This window comes from Hyla sarda, chromosome 3 (assembly GCF_029499605.1).
Source record: "Hyla sarda isolate aHylSar1 chromosome 3, aHylSar1.hap1, whole genome shotgun sequence".
Lineage (NCBI taxonomy): Eukaryota > Metazoa > Chordata > Amphibia > Anura > Hylidae > Hyla > Hyla sarda.
In genome coordinates this window covers 94,726,130-94,745,382 of record NC_079191.1, presented here as the reverse complement: position 1 = coordinate 94,745,382, position 19,253 = coordinate 94,726,130, and the positions used below count along the sequence as shown (strand labels likewise).

Here is a 19,253-nt window from a genome sequence, read left to right as displayed (position 1 = left end):
GCAGCAGCGGCGACATGTGCAGGAGGAGTGGCCAGTGGCCAGGGAGCCAATGCGCTCGCTCCCACCTGTCTGACTGACAGGCAGGGAGCGAGCGCAGGCTGAATGAATTCGGACCGATTGCCCGGTCGGCATCAGTCCGAATTCAGGTGTGACGGAGACCCCTAGTGGCCAGTTTTCAAACGTAAATTAAAAGGTTTTAATAAAAAAATATATAATGAAAATATATTAGAGATATGTTGTAGTACATATGTATCAACAAAAAAAAATGTTGATGACAGTGCGCATTTAACCCGATAACGACCATGGACGAGTATAGACGTCCAGGTTGGCGGGCGTTCCGGCACCTGGACGTCTATACTCGTCCATTATTCTCGTGGATGCTGCCCAGTGCCCCCACGAGATCGCGGCAGGGTCTCGGCTGTATCACACAGCCGGGACCCTGCTGCACTGCCGGGACCGAAGTAAACTTTGGTCCCGGCAATTTTAACCCTTACAGCCGCGGTCGGAAGTGACCGCGGGCTGTAAGTGTTATGATAGAGGGAGGGAGCTCCCTCTGTCTCCTCTGCAGCACCCCGCATCACGATTGCGGGGTGCTGTGTGTGGCCGCGGCTGGCCGGTACCTGCCGCACTGCCGGGAGTGAAGTTCACTTCACTCCCGACAGTTTAACCCTTACAGCCGCGGTCAGAAGTGACCGCGCGCTGTAAGGAGTTCTGACAGAGGGAGGGGGCTCCCTCTGTCTCTCCTGCAGCACCCTGCATCGCGATCGCAGGGTGCTGCTGCATACCTGAGCAGCCAGGGGGTCCTACAAAGACCCCCAGGTCTGCCCTGGGTATTGCCTGAGGCACGTCCTAATATGCTGCCTGCTAGTGAAAACTGCCAGGCAGCATATAACTAAGTGTAAAAATAAATAAAAATTTAATAAAAGTGTAAAAAATAAAAAATAAAAAAAAGATAAAAAATACATTTATTAAATGAATCTAATAAAAAAAAAATGCATAATGTGTAGGATCGCATTGGCGGACATCCGCAGCATGTAATATGCTGCGGATGTCCACCATGTGATTCTACACATTATGCAGCAGTCACGGTAATGAGCTCCCTGCTGCGGCTGGGTAGCTTTGTGTGTCCACTCATAGCGGCGGATTTCCCGCCTGCAGTCATGAGCGGACACACTGAGCTACCCAGCCGCAGCAGTGATGGATATATTCGCCATGAGCAGGTGCTTATTCCCACAACATGGCGGATATATCCATCAGGAGCCTTAACTGTCACAGACAGACGCGTTATACTGCCAATCAGAGAGGTCCCTGGTCCAGCCAATAACTTGTAGGGGTGCGATATATAAATGGGGTCACTTGCGGGGGTGGGGGTACTGTTCTGCCCTGAAAGCCAAATGGCGCTCCTCTCCTTCTGAGTCCTACCACGCGGCCAAGGAACCATATATGGCCAAAGCGGGGGTATTTCCGAACATGGGACAAGCAGCTAAATAAAATATAGGGTGCATTTCTTTCAATATCAGAAGTGATGTACAAAAAATATGCCCCCAAATGATGCATTTGTGAAAAATTGCAAATTTCGAATGCCAAAAAACTATGGTGTTTAAATACTCACTGTACCCCCTAGCGTATACCTTGAGGGGTCTAGTTTTTAAAATGGGGTCATTTGGGGGGGGGGGGGTCCTATGTTCTACTACCTTTTAATTTCCGCAAACCTTGCATAGCACACAAAAAAAGATGTACTTTTCAAATTTTCAAAATTTTCAAAATTTCAAGTTAAATTGTTAGGCTTCTAACTAATTTAAAATGTTAATTAAAAACTAAAAAATTACGTCAAAATAAAGTAGACATCTGAACGTATAAGTTTCATAAACTATTTGGTCAGTATGTATAAATATATGCAACTTATTAGTGTTAAAATAGCAAAAAATCTAATTTTTTTGTAAAAATTTCATGATTTTTTGCATTGTAAAAAAAAAACTACAAATGATATCGGCTTACTTTTACTATGTACATGAAGGACAACTTGTGACAAAAAAACAATGTCAGAATTATCGTGATTGGCAAAACGTTACCAGAGTTATTCTCTAATAAAGACAGACATCCCGGATTTGAAAAACAGGCCTGGTCTTTCAGGGGCGTACAGGTTTATTTGTATTGGTCCTTAAGGGGTTAAAGAAAAAAAACATCTATAGAAGATTTTTCCCAACCAGGGTGCCTCCAGCTGTTGCAAAACGATAACTCCCAGCATGCCCGGACAGCCTTTAGCTGTTGGAAAACACTGGTCTATAGTGAGCAGGATCAGAAGTGTTCTGCTACAATCCCTGCAGACAGATGGTGCCGGACATGCCGCAGTCCTGCACACAACATTCCTCCTCTGAGCTGTCAGGTCACCTTCTCTGCTTTCCTGCACAATGTACATAGGGAAGTGACAGGAACCGCTATTACTTAGGGCACAAACAATAAAACACAGCAATAACATCCTTAGAACACAGGCCCAGAAATACCTGCTTTCTGCCTTCACTAACTGTGCTTTCTCTTCCCTCCTTCCTGTGAATAGTATGATCCTGCTCCCCCTACTGTTGAAAAGATGGTTGCATCGAATTGCTTTGGTGGAGGCCATCTTTGTTAAGGGCAAACCAGCCAGTTGTGCTCAGTTGTCAATGTTCTGCGGGGCATTAGAATAAATGGCATTCTGTACAACTATTTCTTTTCTGCCCTTCTAACACTTTAGGGTAGCGTCACTTGTGCATATTATCTGATTTTGCTACCCATTGACTTCAATAGGTTAGGAAATGCGCAGCAGCAACCCTTTTTATAAGGGGTGGCTCTCATTTTATGAAGCCAAGCTTTACAAATCTTGATGGATGATATTTTAGGGCAGTTGTCGCCAAACTGTGGCCCTATAGCTATTGCAAAACTACAACTTTTAGCTGTCTGGGCATGCTGGGAGTTGTGGTTTTGCAACATCTGGAGGATTTCAGTTTGGAAACCACTGTTCTAGGGTCTTTTTCACACTATGGGAAGGATAAATAAAAACTGTAAAAACTCAATCACAGCTCAGCTTTCATTTCTTAACAAGCTCTGGTAAAATAAAAGCTGAGCTATGATTGGTTGTCATGGGCAAAACCAGACAATTTGGGTTTTTACAGTTATTTAGTCCCCCACACTGTGTTTTATTCTGGCAGATTTTATATAAAATACACATATTATGCACATTCTCATCTATGCACAAACACAAGAAAAGAAAAAAAAACATGATGTGCTAGGTTGCTATATATTATCATTATTTTTATATTGCATTGTACAGGTGAAACTTGAAAAATTTGAATATCATGCAAAAGTTCATTATATTTCATTAATGCAACTTAAAATCTCCTGGCAGATGGATGCGTTGACCCTAGACTTAATGAAGTGTGGTATCCCAGTACAGGAAATGGTCCTACAGTCCTGTCAGGTTGAGTCCATATATGTCCCTGGGGCTCCCCTGCAGTGTCTCCCCCCCTGTGTATATAAGTTTTCACATGAAAGAGTAAAGGACCTGTATTGTTAGTCACATGATTATGTCACATGTTTAAGTCATATGATTATAATGTTACCCAGAGAACACCAGTGTCCAGGAGACCTTGCTAGTAACCTATGGGCTACTTGCACAGCCATCCTTTATATGGAAGGGAGGAGCTGCAATCTCTCTCTTGTGATTATTTCCTGCTGAGGTTCAGTCCAGTCCAGAAAATTAAATTCGACCGATTCGCCGAATTTTCCGATTTTTTTTTGTTTTGGGTCGAATTTATTTGCGGCGAATCTGTATTAAAAACGGCTATTTCTGGCCTACAGAGAGCCTCAATAGGGGTGTAGAACAGTTTGCTTTCTTCTAACACGCATAGCGAGTGTGTTGTGTTAGTGAAATAATACTGTTATTCAGTATTACATGCAGATTACAGGCATTGCAATTAGAATCACTGCGGCAGAGCGTCTGGATGTGGCAGCAGGGAGACCATATGGCATCAAGTAATAAGATTTTTTTATGTAATTTTTTTAAAATGTTATTTGAATTTATTAAAATTTTTTGAATACCCATCCTAGTGAGCGTCGAGTTGGTGGTTCGCCGCGAGGTGAGCTACCACCTGTTCCAGCCCATGGCTCTCACCCTCTCTGTGGAATGCAAATGTTTCATTTAATCAGTAATGGCTCATTGTGATTGCTCCAACCTGTTTCATTGGATTATTGTGGTAATTCCACAGCTACTATATGACGTCAACGACCATAGGGCCTCAGCCTTGAAAATATTAGAACTATTTTTTTAAATTGAAATTAAAGATGTTGAAATTGAAATGTAAGCTTGTGAAATTGAAATTTAAGGTTTTGAAATTGAAATTTAAGCTTTATTTTATTGAAATTTTAGCTAACACTCCCAAGTTTTAGTGTTTTGGGCCCCAGCGTGTGGTTACAAAGGACCAAATGTAACAAGGAGTCACATGTCACATGGAGGCACAATGACAGAGACTGGAGGTGGCATCAGTATGAGGAGACCATATAGTGGCTGAATGATCGCCTGGAGTTTGTGGCAGCATGAGGAGACCATATAGTGGTTGACTGGCACAGCCTGAAGGTAGATGAAGCATGAGGAGATCATATAGTGAATGAGCGGCCCAGCCTGGAGTTTTTGGCAGCATGAAGAGACCATATAGTGTCTGAATGGCACAGCCTGGAGGTGGCTGAAGCATGAGGAGAGACCATATAGTGTCTGAATAGCACAGCCTGGAGGTGGCTGAAGCATGAGGAGACCATATAGTGGCTGAATGGCACAGCCTGGAGTTTGTGGCAGCATGAGGAGACCATATAGTGTCTGAATGGCACAGCCTGGAGGTGGCTAAAGCATGAGGATACCATATAGTGGCTGAATGGCACAGCCTGGAGTTGGCAGAAGTATGAGGATACCAAATAGTGGCTGAATGGCATAGCCTGGAGTTGGCTGAAGCATAAGGAGACCATATAGTGTATGAATGGCACAGCCTGGAAGCAGCTGAAGCATGAGGATTCCCTATAGTGACTGAATGGCACAGCCTGGAGTTGGCAGAAGCATGAGGATACCATATAGTGGCTATTGGCACAGCCTGGAGTTGTCTGAAGCATGATAAGACCATATAGTGGCTGAATGGCCCAGCCTGGAGTTTGTGGCAGCATGAGGAGAACATATAGTGTCTGAATGGAACAGCCTGGAGGTGGCTGAAGCATGGAGAGAGACCATATAGTCGCTGAATGGCACAGCCTGGAGTTTTTTGGCAGCATGAGGAGACAATATAGTGTCTGAATGGCACAGCCTGGAGGTGGCTGAAGCATGAGGATACCATATAGTGTCTGAATGGCACAGCCTGGAGGTGGCTGAAGCATGAGGATACCATATAGTGTCTGAATGGCACAGCCTGGATTTGGCTGAAGCATGAGGTTACCATATAGTGGCTGAATGGCACAGCCTGGAGTTGGCTGAAGCATGAAGATACCATATAGTGGCTGAATGGAACAGCATGGACTTGGCTGAAGCATGAGGAGACCATATAGTGGCTGAATGACTGCCTTGAGTTTGTGGCAGCATGAAGAGACCATATAGTGGCTGAATGGCACAGCCTGAAGGTGGCTGAAGCATGAGGAGGCCATATAGTGAATGAGCCGCCCAGCCTGGAGTTTGTGGCAGCATGAGGAGACCATATAGTGTCTGAATGGCACAGCCTGGAGGTGGCTGAAGAATGAGGAGACCATATAGTGTCTGAATGGAACAGCCTAAAGGTGGCTAAAGCATGAGGAGAGATCATATAGGGGCTTAATGGCACAGCCTGGAGGTTGTGGCAGCATGAGGAGACCATATAGTGTCTGAATGGCACAGCCTGGAGGTGGCTGAAGAATGAGGAGAGACCATATAGTGTCTGAATGGAACAGCCTAAAGGTGGCTAAAGCATGAGGAGAGATCATATAGGGGCTTAATGGCACAGCCTGGAGGTTGTGGCAGCATGAGGAGACCATATAGTGTCTGAATGGCACAGCCTGGAGGTGGCTGAAGAATGAGGAGAGACCATATAGTGTCTGAATGGAACAGCCTAAAGGTGGCTAAAGCATGAGGAGAGATCATATAGGGGCTTAATGGCACAGCCTGGAGGTTGTGGCAGCATAAGGAGACCATATAGTGTCTGAATGGCACATCCTGGAGGTGGCTGAAGCATGAGGAGGCCATATAGTGTCTGAATGGCACAGCCTGGAGTTTGTGGCAGCATGAGGAGACCATATAGTGTCTGAATGGCACAGCCTGGAGGTGGCTGAAGCATGAGGATTCCCTATAGTGGCTGAATGGTACAGCCTGGAGTTGGCAGAAGCATGAGGATACCATATAGTGGCTATTGGCACAGCCTGGAGTTGGCTGAAGCATGAGGATACCATATAGTGTCTGAATGGCACAGCCTGGAGTTGGCTGAAGCATAAGGATACCATATAGTGGCTTAATGGCACAGCCTGGAGTTTGTGGCAGCATGAGGAGACCATATAGTGTCTGAGTCGCACAGCCTGGAGGTGGATAAAGCATGAGAAGACCATATAGTGGCTGAATGGCCCAGCCTGGAGTTTGTGGTAGCATGAGGAGAACATATAGTGTCTGAATGGAACAGCCTGGAGGTGGCAGAAGCATGAGGAGAGACCATAGAGTCGGTGAATGGCACAGCCTGGAGTTTTTTGGCAGCATGAGGAGACCATATAGTGTCTGAATGGCACAGCCTGGAGGTGGCTGAAGCATGAGGATACCATATAGTGGCTGAATGGCACAGCCTGGATTTGGCTGAAGCATGAGGTTACCATATAGTGGCTGAATGACACAGCCTGGAGTTGGCTGAAGCATGAGGATACCATATAGTGGCTGAATGGCACAGCACGGACTTGGCTGAAGCATGAGGAGACCACGTAGTGACTGAATGGCACAACCTGGAGTTGGCTGAAGCATGAGGATACCATATAGTGGCTGAATGGCACAGCCTGGAGTTGGCTGAAGCATGAGGAGACCATATAGTGTCTGAATGGCACAGCCTGGAGGTGGCTGAAGCATGAGGAGACCATATAGTGTCTGAATGGCAAAGCCTGGAGGTGGCTGAAGCATGAGGAGACCATATAGTGGCTGAATGGCACAGCCTGGAGTTGGCTGAAGCATGAGGATACCATATAGTGGCTGAATGGCACAGCCTGGAGGTGGATGAAGCATGAGGAGACCATATAGTGGCTGAAGGGCACAGCCTGGAGGTGGCAGTGGCAGCAGCGTCAGCAGTCCTGAAAGTGACCATGTGACAAAGTGGTGTGGTGGATGGCAATACCAGTACCCGGTGAAGAAGGTGGGTGAAAAAAGGTCTAATGTGGAGGAATGTTTGTAACTGGGGAGCAGCGCCTTAAATCTGTTTGGCACTATCCATATTTGTTAAGTGTTGGTGTGGTACCATGGTCAATCTACTCTGATGCATCAGGCATTGGTGGATGGAAATCCTGGCTTATCCATGCCTGATTCATCTTCACAAAGGACAGTCTCTCCACATTTTTCGTGGACAGACGAGTTCTTCTTGGGGTGACTATGGCCCCCGTCGCACTAAACACCCGCTCTGATGGCACACTACTGGCCGGGCAGGACAGCTTTTGTTGCCGCTTAAATCAAGTTTGGCTGCCCAGAAGTCCAGCGGATCTTCAAGGTGTGTTGGCATGGGCATGTCAAGGTATGCCACCACCTGCTGGTTCAGGTCCTGCTCCAGGTCTACCTGCTGCTAATGAGATGCTTCACTTTGCGGGTGAAGAAAGGTACTCATCAGCGACTGTAGACTCAGGCTGCTACTGATGGAGCTGGTACTGCTCCTGCCACTCCACCCCTCCCCAGTAGTCATGGCAATGGAAGGTGAGCGCTGGGGGCCCCCCCGATTCAGACCTGCGAGAGGATGGACGATGGCGCCGATAGTCACCGGCCAACTGACTACATAGGATGCCTCTGTAGTAGGTCAGTTTGTCCTCCCTCTCAGTGGGTGTAAAAAAGGCCCCTATTTTGTGGTGGTAATGAGGGTCCAATAAGGTGGAGATCCAGAAGTCATCCCGCTGCCCAATGGTGACAATTCGGCTGTCACTACGTAAGCAAGTGAGCATGCATCGTGCCATTTGTGCAGGTGACTCGGAGAGACTCCCTGCCTCCATCTCCACTGCATACTGCCACGGTGTGTATGGGTCCTCTGTCTCGCCTCCCTTATAAACCTCTAGCACCTCTAGCTGCGCCTGCTCCTCCTCTCCTGTCAGATTACTAGAAAAACCACCCATTTGGCGAAACCTAAACTGTGCCCCTCCCCTTCCTCCACCTTCTCCAGTTCAGCCCCTACAGGGCTCATGTGGCCGTGAGATGTAGGCACCACATCTCCAGTACCCTGACCAGCCATCGTTTCCAACACGTGTTGTAAGAAATAAAGAAGTGGAATGATGTCGTTCATCCCGTAATACCGGCGACTTACTAATAAAGTGGCTTTCTCAAAGGGCCTAAGCAAATGGCAGGTGTCACGTATGAGCTGCCACTGGTTCACATTGAAGTTACAGAGGGGAGTACCCCTATCCGCTTGGATCATCAAGAAATCAGTGATGGCTTTTCTCTGTTCGTACAGTCAATCCAACATATGGAGGGTGGAATTCCAAAGTGTGGCAACGTCACAAATCAGACTATGTTGGGGGATACCGTTCTGATGCTGCAGCTCAAGGAGGGTGTGCTTTGCGGTGTACGAGTGGCTCAAGTGCATGCAAAGTTTCCTTCCCATTGTTAGAATGTCTTGCAAATGGGGGAAACACTTCAGGAACCGCTTCACAACCAGATAGGACACGTGTGCCATGCAGGGCGCATGGCTCAGCCCTTCCATTCGCAGCGCAGACAAGATGTTCTTTCCGTTGTCAGTCATCATAGTTCCCATTTCCAGTTTTTTGTGGAGTAAGCCATCCTCCGATTTCTTTACAAATTACTTTTAGCAGTTCCTCCCCTGTGTGACTCTGTTCACCAAGGCAAACCATGTGAAGAACAGTGTGACACCACCATGCTCTGTACACATGGTATGCTGAAGGGGCACTGAGACTTGTCTGGGTAGTGGAGGCTGAGGACACGGTGGAGGATGATGAGTCGGAGTCGCACACTGTCACAGGACCAACGGCCTGAGAGCATGGAGAAAGAAGCGCCGTGACCTGTCCAAATTGGTGTTGTTTTCTGTGCAGGAACCACATTCACCCAGTGGGCCGTAAAAGACATGTATTGTCCCTGACCACAGTTACAGCTCCAGTCGTTGGCGCTGCAGTGCACTTTGGTACACACCGACAGGCTCAAGGACTGGCCCACCTTCTGTTCCACAAAATTGTGCAGGGCTGGTACTGCCTTCTTCGCAAAGAAATTATGGCTTGGCACTCTCCACCTTGGCTCGGTACAAGCCATCAGTTCTTTGAAAGGTGCAGAGTTCACCACTTGAAAAGGGAGGGACTGCAGCACCAGCAACTTAGACAGGAGCACATTCAGCTTCTGGGCAGTTGGATGAGTGAGCGCATACTGTTGTCTCTTTGACATGGCTTCGCGGATGGATTGTTGGCGGAATGACTGACTATGAGTAGGAGGAGCAGGAGCAACTGGAGCGACAGAAGGAGGGTATGACACACAGCTCCCTTTCGGTTTAGGTGGTGGAGCCATGTTGGCTGAAAGAAGGAGCGGCGTGCCACTGGGTGATCCAGCCGGCTGGACCACTACATCTGAGCCATGGTTCTCCCAGGCCGCTTTATGGTGGAGAAGCATATGTTGACGCAGGGCTGTGGTGCCAACATTGGTACCCTGGCCACGCTTCACCTTCTGCCGACATATCTTGCATGCGGCTATGTTAACCTCCTCCGGATGCTTGATGAAATACTGCCACACTGCCGAGTAGCTGATTTTACCACAACAGTCTGCACAAATTGACTGCTGACTGCCATGCTGACTGCCAACCATGCTACCACCTTGCTGGCTCAGCTGCTGCCTCACGGGCAACCTGCAATCCTCTTCTCCTGATGAAGCCCCGTCTGCACCCGGCTCCCAAGTGCGATCGGCTTCATCATCATCATCATCATCATCATCATCATAATCAACAAGTGTCTGCACGTCACTGATGTCCTCATCAGGTTCCTCAACACTGTCTGCTTCAGGACCCTGAACCCTAGCAACATCGCCTTCCACGTCACTCTCCTCATCACTACTTGCCTGTCTAATGGAGAAAGTTGCGGATGTCTTCTCCACTTCTTGGCTGGGCAGTAGCTGCTGACTGTCCTCTATTAGATCGTCCTCACTGAATAGTGGAGCTGAACCCACAGTATAAGATACTACTTTAGAGGAAGGAACAGCATAGGACAGAGGCAATTGGAGGACAAGGACTGCTCCCTGAGGGTTGTGTTTGAGGAACCCACCGACTGTTGGCTGGGGGTATCAGATGTCACTTGTGATGAAGTGCATGACTGTGTTAACCAATCGGTTATGGCAGATGGGTTGCTGTTCGAGACACGACCGCTAGCTGATACCTGGAGCTCAGGCCTCTCGCTGCAACTCCTGCTGCCACTAGCCCCTAGTCTGCTCCGACCTCTGCCTGATGAATTTAGACCTCTGCCACTCATTTGTGCATGTCCTGGCACCTCTCTGCCTGACATACTTAGTGCGTATATGAGGGGAGTAATATACGCTTCACTACACTTAAAACTGTGTTTGTCTAGAACAGCAGCATGTGTGTACTTTAGGCTGTCCTTTCACAGTATGTAGGCCCTTGACAGATTATTATGTACAAATAGTACATCATATAGATGTAGGTATGCGGTATGCACTTATGAGGGCAGAAAAATGCGCTACAGTATGCTTAAAATTTGTTTATTTTAGTAAAACATCAGCTGGTGATTACTTTTTTTTTTTAAATGGAACAATAGCAGTCCTACTAGGATAGGAAGAAAATATAGAATAAGGCAGAATAAATAGAGAAAAATAAGAAGGAAAGGAAGTGTTTGATAATAAGATATAAAATATAACTACATTTATTGAATAATACTGTGAGGTCGGGGGCAGGGCCCTTACCGCAGACAGCTCACTAAAATAGAATGGTAAAAGTCAGTTATAAACATTTAAAACGTGACGTTAAATAGTATTGCACTTAAACGGTGGGACAATGGTGGGGGTTTATAGTCCAATGTATGTAAAAGGATATGTCCAATAAACAGTTTTTGCAGCGCTGGAGGCTTGCAGTTACGAGCCCACTGAGTATGCTTGTATGCGCAATAGTGCTAAAGATGTATCCTCTATACCCTGATGGCACAGGGACAAAGTACAAGAGGGAAAATAGATCAAAGTCAGGCACGTAGGGCCTCTTACCGGCTCCGGCGAAAGCAGTTATATGCGCATAGCATCGCCTAACGATGATCCAGATTGATGCCTCTCAGCCCCGGCAGCACGGGGAAGGTGTAGGAGAGGTGAAGATGTCCGGTACAGATGATTAATGCAGGGTCTACTGTAAAGGGTAATGTTAGTCTGTAGCGTGTGGCAGTGTGGTCTATGGTGTGGGATCCCTCTCTACCCCAAAGGTGTGGGGAGAAGCTCAGAGGGCAGTAAAAGACCAATAGTGGTGGACAAATAATCCAAATAGTACCGACTTCTTGTACAAAGACAGTCTTGGATCAGACGCGTTTCGGGGAGCAGTGTCCCCTTTTTCAATGGTGGATATGCAAAGACTGTGCATATCTTTGCATATCCACCATTGAAAAAGAGGATTCTGCTCCCCGAAACGTGCCTGTCCAAGACTGCCTTTGCACAAGAAGTCGGTACTATTAGGATTATGTGTCCACCACTATTGGTCTTTTACGGCCCTCTCAGCTTCTCCACATGCCGTCGGGGTAGAGAGGGATCCCACACCAAAGACCTCCAGTGCTGCCATACGCTACAAACTAACATTACCTTTTCCAGCGGACTACACAATAACTATCTGTACCGGACATCTTCACCTCTCCTACACCTTCCCCGTGCTGCCGGGGCTGAGAGGCATCAATCCGGATCATCGTTAAGCGATGCTATGCACATATGACTGCTTTCGCCGAAGACGGTAAGAGGCACTACGTGCCTGATTTTGATCTATTTTTCCTCTTGTACTTTGTCCCTGTGCCGTCGGGGTATAAAGGATAGATCTTTAGCGCTATTGCGCATACAAGTATACTCAGTGGGCACGTAACTGCAAGCCTCCAGCGCTGCAAAAACTGTTTATTGGACATATCCCATTACATACGTTGGACTATAAACTCCCAGCAAGTCACCAAATCAACCCTCAGATAAACGTGTTTTACCAGAGCCTCCTTCAGAAAGGTGAGCTCATATATTTAGAGATCAAAGACCAGAGCTGATTAATTAAACATTTAATCTGATAAAAGGTATCACAGTGCTGACTATATAAAAATACAGAAACAAATGACATACAGGTATAAAAATATATAAAAGAGTTTAGCAATACAAGTTCAGAAAAGCAAAAATTAAGTTCTTACCGCGTAATAGTATAGCAGTCCATGAGAGTGGGTCTCCAGCTGTTCTTAGGATGGTCTTGTCAGCTTGGGGCACAGATCTTAACAACCAAAACTTTGAGTCTAGCATTATTTAAATATCATATCTGCTTGTTTTTGGAGGGACTCCATTCCCCCCTCCCCTCTGATCGCACCAGGGGGGCATCTCTCTTCCTGGCCCTCTTATCTGGTTGATTATATGATGGGACCAGAGTGCAGGACTTCAAAGACTATGTAAACACACAGCCAGACCCCCCCCCCAATAAACTGCAATACACAAAAGACACAGGATACACCGTCTGAATGACCCCTCACCCCCCAGGTCTTAGTTTATACACAGTTGCAATAATAAAACATATGTATGTTTCCATAATCAGGCCTTGGGCCTGACACCTCCCCCTTAAGATGGAGACAGAGAGATCTGGCCCTCCAGGCCGATAGATCTGTCTCCCTTAACCATCTATTTATCTTCTTGATGCATTCCCAGGCAAAGATGGCACTGAAGGGGCCTAGTACCTGATTAAGCAGCCTCCTCCTTTCATCTGAGAGCTGTGGATCGATCTCCACATCCTGAAGGGATCCCTGGCTCTTAGCTTCCTCCCTGTAAGCAAATAACAGATGGGGTAAATACTTTCCCCAGTCTCTGCCCTCTGATTCTACAAAGGTTTTCAGCATTTGTTTCAAGGTCCCATTGAACCTCTCGCAGGAACCATTTGTTTGGGGGTGGTATGGGCTTGCTACCAAGTGCTGTACATTCACCTTTTTACAGAGGCTTTGCATGATATTGGACATGAACTGAGTGCCCTGATCAGTGAGCATTTCTCTGGGGAACCCCATCCTGCAGAATATACTGATCAGTGCATCTGCCACCTTATCTGCTCGGACTGAGGATAAGGCAACAGCTTCAGGGTACCTAGTTGCATAATCTACAACAGTAAGAATAAATTGTTTCCCTGTGCTGCTGGGTACAGCTAGAGGTCCCACAATATCCACTGCCACTCGTTCAAAGGGTACAGATATGACTGGTAGGGGCACTAGGGGAACACGAGTAACATCCCCAGACTTACCCACCCTCTGGCAGACCCGACAAGATCCACAATAATTGGCAACAGCAGTACCCATACCCGGCCAGTAGAAATTGTGTGCCAACCTGGACTTTGTCTTGGCCACTCCCAAATTTCCTGCCAGGGGGGTCTCATGGGCCAACCTCAGCAGCTCTTTCAGTACGGCCTAGGAACCACTAACTGCCTTTCTCTCTCCTGGGCCCCTAGCATGCCTTTGGAAAGGGACTCCCAGTACAAGATATAATTTTCCCAATATACCCGATTCCCATCTGTGTCAACACCTGTATGTTCAGCACGTTGTCTCAGCCCTTCAAGGGGAAGAGTCACTGCACAGAGCTCCCCGGAAATGGCCATTTCCCTCCTCCTCCTTAGGCTCACAGGATTTGGACATATCGCTCACTGCTGATCCCTCATCCTTCTTAGGCTCACAGGATTGGGACATAAAGCTCACTGCTGATCCCTCATCATTCTTAGGCTCACAGGATTGGGACATAAAGCTCACTGCTGATCCCTCATCCTTCTTAGGCTCACAGGATTGGGACATAAAGCTCACTGCTGATCCCTCATCCTTCTTAGGCTCACAGGATTGGGACATAAAGCTCACTGCTGATCCCTCATCCTTCTTAGGCTCCCAGGATTGGGACATAAAGCTCACTGCTGATCCCTCATCCTTCTTAGGCTCACAGGATTGGGACATAAAGCTCACTGCTGATCCCTCACCCTTCTTAGGCTCACAGGATTGGGACATAAAGCTCATTGCTGATCCCTCATCCTTAAATGTCACCAGGGGCACACCAACCCCTCCCCCTAGCCCATCTCCACTAGGTTTTGGCATTGGCAATGCATTGTCACCACATTTTACAATACACCCCATTCCACTTTTGGAAAACATTACTGGTTCAGTCACAGGTAAACAATTATCAATCCCCTGCACCCCCTCCCAGTTACCACATTTCGCAGTGTCTCCTAAAGTCTTGCACAGTACCTCAGAATGAACATGGCTCTCTCCTAGCCCTTCCGGTGTGCAGGTAGTGTCCTCTGGAGCATAATGACAGAGCATACGACCCAAATCATTCCCCAGCAGAACATTAACAGGGATGTCCTCAGAGACCCCCACCTCCCTCAAACCTTTGCCTGTACCCCAATCCAGGTACACATGGGCCATGGGCACAGCAGGCCGCACACCTCCAATTCCTTTTAAAGCCATGGTTCTTCCAGGGATGATGTCCTCTGTATCCACCACTTCAGGCCGCACCAAGGTAAAGGAGGCTCCCGTATCTCGCAAACTCACTGTCACCCGGTCACTCACAGTTACACTCTGCAGGTTATCCGCTCTTTTCTCCACCGCTCCAGACACCAGAAGAATGGCTGTGTGTCCTCCAGCTACTGGTGGAGAATCCTTTTTGTTGGGGCAAGTGGCACTCAGGTGCCCAACATTGTTGCATCTGTAACATAGGCAGGTGTCCCCCTGACCCAATGTGGCTCCTGTTGCTTTTGGACTTGCTCCGGCTTGTGCAGATCCACGCTTTGCTGTCGGTGCCCGGTTGTTGGCGAAGTCATCTCCAAGTTCTGCTGCTTTCGTTGCTGTCTTGGGCTTGCGGTCCAATATCCACTCTCTGGCTTCAAAGCTCCGTGTTTGGAGAAACTGATCCAGGGCCATCAAGTCCTCCAGGGCCTCATAGGTAGTGACTTGTAGGCCCCCAGTCCATAGCCTGAATGCAGTCCTTAGCTGACCTGCATGCTGAGTGCAGCTTTCTGTGGCACTTTGTTGCAAAATTCGAAACTTTTTCCGATAAGCCTCTGGAGTCAGATTAAAACTTTTTAGCAGGGCAGATTTTATTACCTCATAGTCCTGGTCACTCTCAGAGGGAAGCGAAGCAAACACATCCAGAGCTTTCCCTCGCAACCGTGGGGTTAGATATCGTCCCCACTGTTCCTTAGGTAGATGGAACTGCCGGCAAACCATTTCAAATCCCCTCAGGAACACAGCCAGATCACCATCTTTCTCCAACATTGGGAAATGTTCCAAGCAGGGTTTGTGGTCTCCTTGATCCTGCACATCACTCCGTGCGGATGAAGCATCCCCTCTCAGCCTCAGAACCTCCAGTTCATGCCTCCGCTGGGCCTCTCTTTCTGCAGCTTGTGCCTCTCTCTCTGCAGTTTGGTACTGGAGAAGCAGTTGGAGTTTCATATAGGCATCCACATTCCCAAGGTGTTGTAAGGCAGTCCGCATATAAGAGTCCAAGGCCTCATGTGGAGTACTGTCCTGATGGGGAGTAATGCTGCTGTGTTCCCCAGGAGATATCAGTCCTTGGATGGCAGTTCCAGCTATAGGACTTTGTCTCATGTCACTCAGCTCTTCTGCACGGGCATCATACTCCACAAGATTAGCAATAAGTTGTTCCTTGTTCTTTCCTGCAGTAGGGATGTCCTTTCCTTGGCACATTAGCTCCAGTGCAGGCTTGGACTGCTTGCGATATGCCTCCATATTGCCGAGATGAGACAGAAGAGGTAAAACAGGAGATGGGGAGGACAGAACTGTCTTGCACTCTTTTTGTATGTCTTTTAAACTGGCACTGAGCTCTGTCTTTGGAATTTACACACAAGAAGATGTATGCAATTTCTTTTTTAGTGCTAAGATTTCCTTACAGGTAAAATCCAGCAAGCACTAAAAATCTCTAAATATGTCCCGACGCTGCCACCAGTTGTCACGATCACACCCTATCGGTCCAGCCAAGACGCTAGAGAGAGTGCGATGGTGCAAGGGTTAAAGCCGCCAGACCTCTGGGTATCCACTACTAGTCCCAGTAAGTCACCAAATTAACGCTCAGATAAACGTGTTTTACCAGAGCCTCCTTCAGAAAGGTGAGCTCATATATTTAGAGATCAAAGACCAGAGCTGATTAATTAAACATTTAATCTGATAAAATGTATCACAGTGCTGACTATATAAAAATACAGAAACAAATGACATACAGGTGTAAAAATCTATAAAAGAGTTTAGCAATACAAGTTCAGAAAAGCAAAAATTAAGTTCTTACAGCGTAATAGTATAACATCAAAGAAAAAACCAGGGTATTCAGGGGTATTCACGCCCCGGAAGAAGCATCTAATTGCGAAACGTTGGGTGACGGAGGTCCTGGTGTGTCCTTAGAAGGTGAAATTAACAACCTCTTGCTATGTGTATAAATGTATATGGCTGTTACCTTACTAAATATAGCCACTAGCTGGGACACTTTTGCTATTACAAAGTAGGCTTTTTATAGCCATCTGTATATATAGGTATTTCCTTGGTGATTAACCTCTTGTTCTATGGACCTCCGGTTGTGCATCTGTAGGACCATCTTGGTATTTTGTACCCCCCTTTTTAAAATGTTTTTAAATGTATGTCCTTTTTTCTAAAACAATAAAGTTTGAAATTTGTGTCCCTGAATACCCTGTTTTTTTCTTTGATGTTCTAATTTTGCATGGTATGGGAACATACAAATAAATGTTGGCACTTTGTAAGCGTAATAGTATAGCAGTCCATGAAAGTGGGTCTCCAGCTGTTCTTAGGATGGTCTTGTCAGCTTGGGGCACAGATCTTAACAACCAAAACTTTGAGTCTAGCATTATTTAAATATCATATCTGCTTGTTTTTGGAGGGACTCCATTCCCCCCTCCCCTCTGATCACACCAGGGGGCATCTCTCTTCCTGGCCCTCTTATCTGGTTGATTATATGATAGGACCAGGGTGCAGGACTTCAAAGACGATGTAAACACACAGCCAGACCCCCCCAATAAACTGCAATACACAAAAGACACAGGATACACCGTCTGAATGGCCCCTCACCCCCCAGGTCTTAGTTTATACACAGATGCAATAATAAAACACATGTATGTTTCCATAATCAGGCCTTGGGCCTGACACCTCGGTTTAGGTCTCTTATATTTTACGTAGAGCTCCCACACTTGTACATTATATTCCTGGTGGGCCTAGACTTTCACGTTATCTAGGCCCTTGACAGATTAACAGGTACAAAATGGTACACTACTTAGATGTAGGTATGTGGTATGCACTTATGAGGGCAGAAAAATGTGCCACAGTATGCTTAAAAATATGTATTTTTGCACAACACCAGCAGCACACAGACTATTAGGAAGGACTGCTGAGTATGTATTATACCATCTACAGACTAGTATAACCAGCAGATGATTTGTTGTGGAACAAAGAGGGCAGAAAAATGCGCTACAGTACGTTTAAAAAAAACTTATTGGAGTAAAACACCAGCCAGTGATTACTTTTGCCTGGACTTTCACAGTATCTAGGCCCTTGACAGATTAACAGGTACAAAATAGTACACTACTTAGATGTAGGTATGTGGTATGCACTTATGAGGGCAGAAAAATGTGCTACTGTACGCTTCAAAAATAATTTGAGTAAAACACCAGCTGGTGATTACCGTATATACTCGAGTATAAGCCGAGACCCCTAATTTCAACCCAAAATCCCAGGAAAAGTTATTGACTCGAGTATGAGCCTAGGGTGGGAAATACATCATCCCCCCCTGTCATCATCCAGACCTGTCATTAACATCCTCATCATCATCACCGCCTGTCATCATCCAGACCCTCATCATCATTACCTGTCATCATCCCCTTGTCATCATCCCACACATCCCCCCTTCATCATCCCCTTGTCATCATCCCCACCCCCCTTCATCATCCCCTTGTAATCATCCCACACACCCCCCTTCATCATCCCCTTGTCATCATCCCCACCCCCTTTCATCATCCCACACCCCCCCTTCATCATCCCACACCCCCCCTTCATCATCCCACCCCCCCCCTTCATCATCCTCTTGTCATCATCCGCCCTCAGTGGTCTTCAACCTGCGGACCTTCAGAGGTTTCAAAACTACAACTCCCAGCAGCCATCGGCTGTCCAGGCTTGCTGGGAGTTGTAGTTTTGAAACCTACGGAGGTCGCAGGTTGAAGACCACTGCGGCCTTCGACATCATCCAGCCCCCTCTCACCCCCCTTTAGTTCTGTACAGTACTCGCTTCCGCTCGGCGCTGGTCTGGTGCTGCAGGGCTGTCCGGTGAGTAGGTCGTCCAGTGGGATAGTGGTTCCGGGCTGCTATCTTCACTGGGGGCGCCTCTTCTCCGCGCTTCGGGCCCAGAATAGAGGCGTTGCCTTGACAATGACATAGAAGTACGTTGGCAATGAACGTACCTCTGCGTCGTTGTCAAGGCAACGTGACTATTCTGGGGCCGGGCCCGAAGCGCTTAGAAGAGGCCTCCCCGGTGAAGATAGCAGCCCGGAACCACTATCCCACCGGACCACCTCCTCTCCGGACAGTCCTGCAGCACCGGACCAGCGCCGAGCGGAGGCGAGTACTGTACAGAACTAAAGGGGGTGAGAGGGGGCTGGATGATGTCGAAGGCCGCAGTGGTCTTCAACCTGCGGACCTCCGGAGGTTTCAAAACTACAACTCCCAGCAAGCCCGGACAGCCGATGGCTGCCCGGGCTTGCTGGGAGTTGTAGTTTTGAAACCTCTGGAGGTCCGCAGGTTGAAGACCACTGCGGGTGGAGAGTTCACTCGAGTATAAGCCGAGGGGGGTGTTTTCA

General features: G+C 47.3%; 1 protein-coding gene across 6 annotated transcripts in view; it reads right to left on the bottom strand.

Moving 5' to 3' along the window:
• Positions 1-19,253, bottom strand: part of D2HGDH (D-2-hydroxyglutarate dehydrogenase) — a 94,922-nt gene that overhangs the window by 29,895 nt on the left and 45,774 nt on the right. Inside the window, exons 1-2 of one of the 6 annotated variants that reach the window (XM_056564661.1) lie at positions 2,505-2,602; positions 2,208-2,404 (exon numbers count right to left, since the gene is read on the bottom strand). The exons of 3 other annotated variants lie outside the window; for them this stretch is intronic. In XM_056564661.1, coding sequence (XP_056420636.1) covers positions 2,208-2,248 — 41 coding nt within the window. In that variant the 5' untranslated portion in view covers positions 2,249-2,404; positions 2,505-2,602. Of the gene's footprint in view, positions 1-2,207; positions 2,405-2,504; positions 2,603-19,253 lie in introns of those variants that run through there. 2 more of the 6 variants (XM_056564662.1, XM_056564663.1) reach the window with 2 other exon arrangements.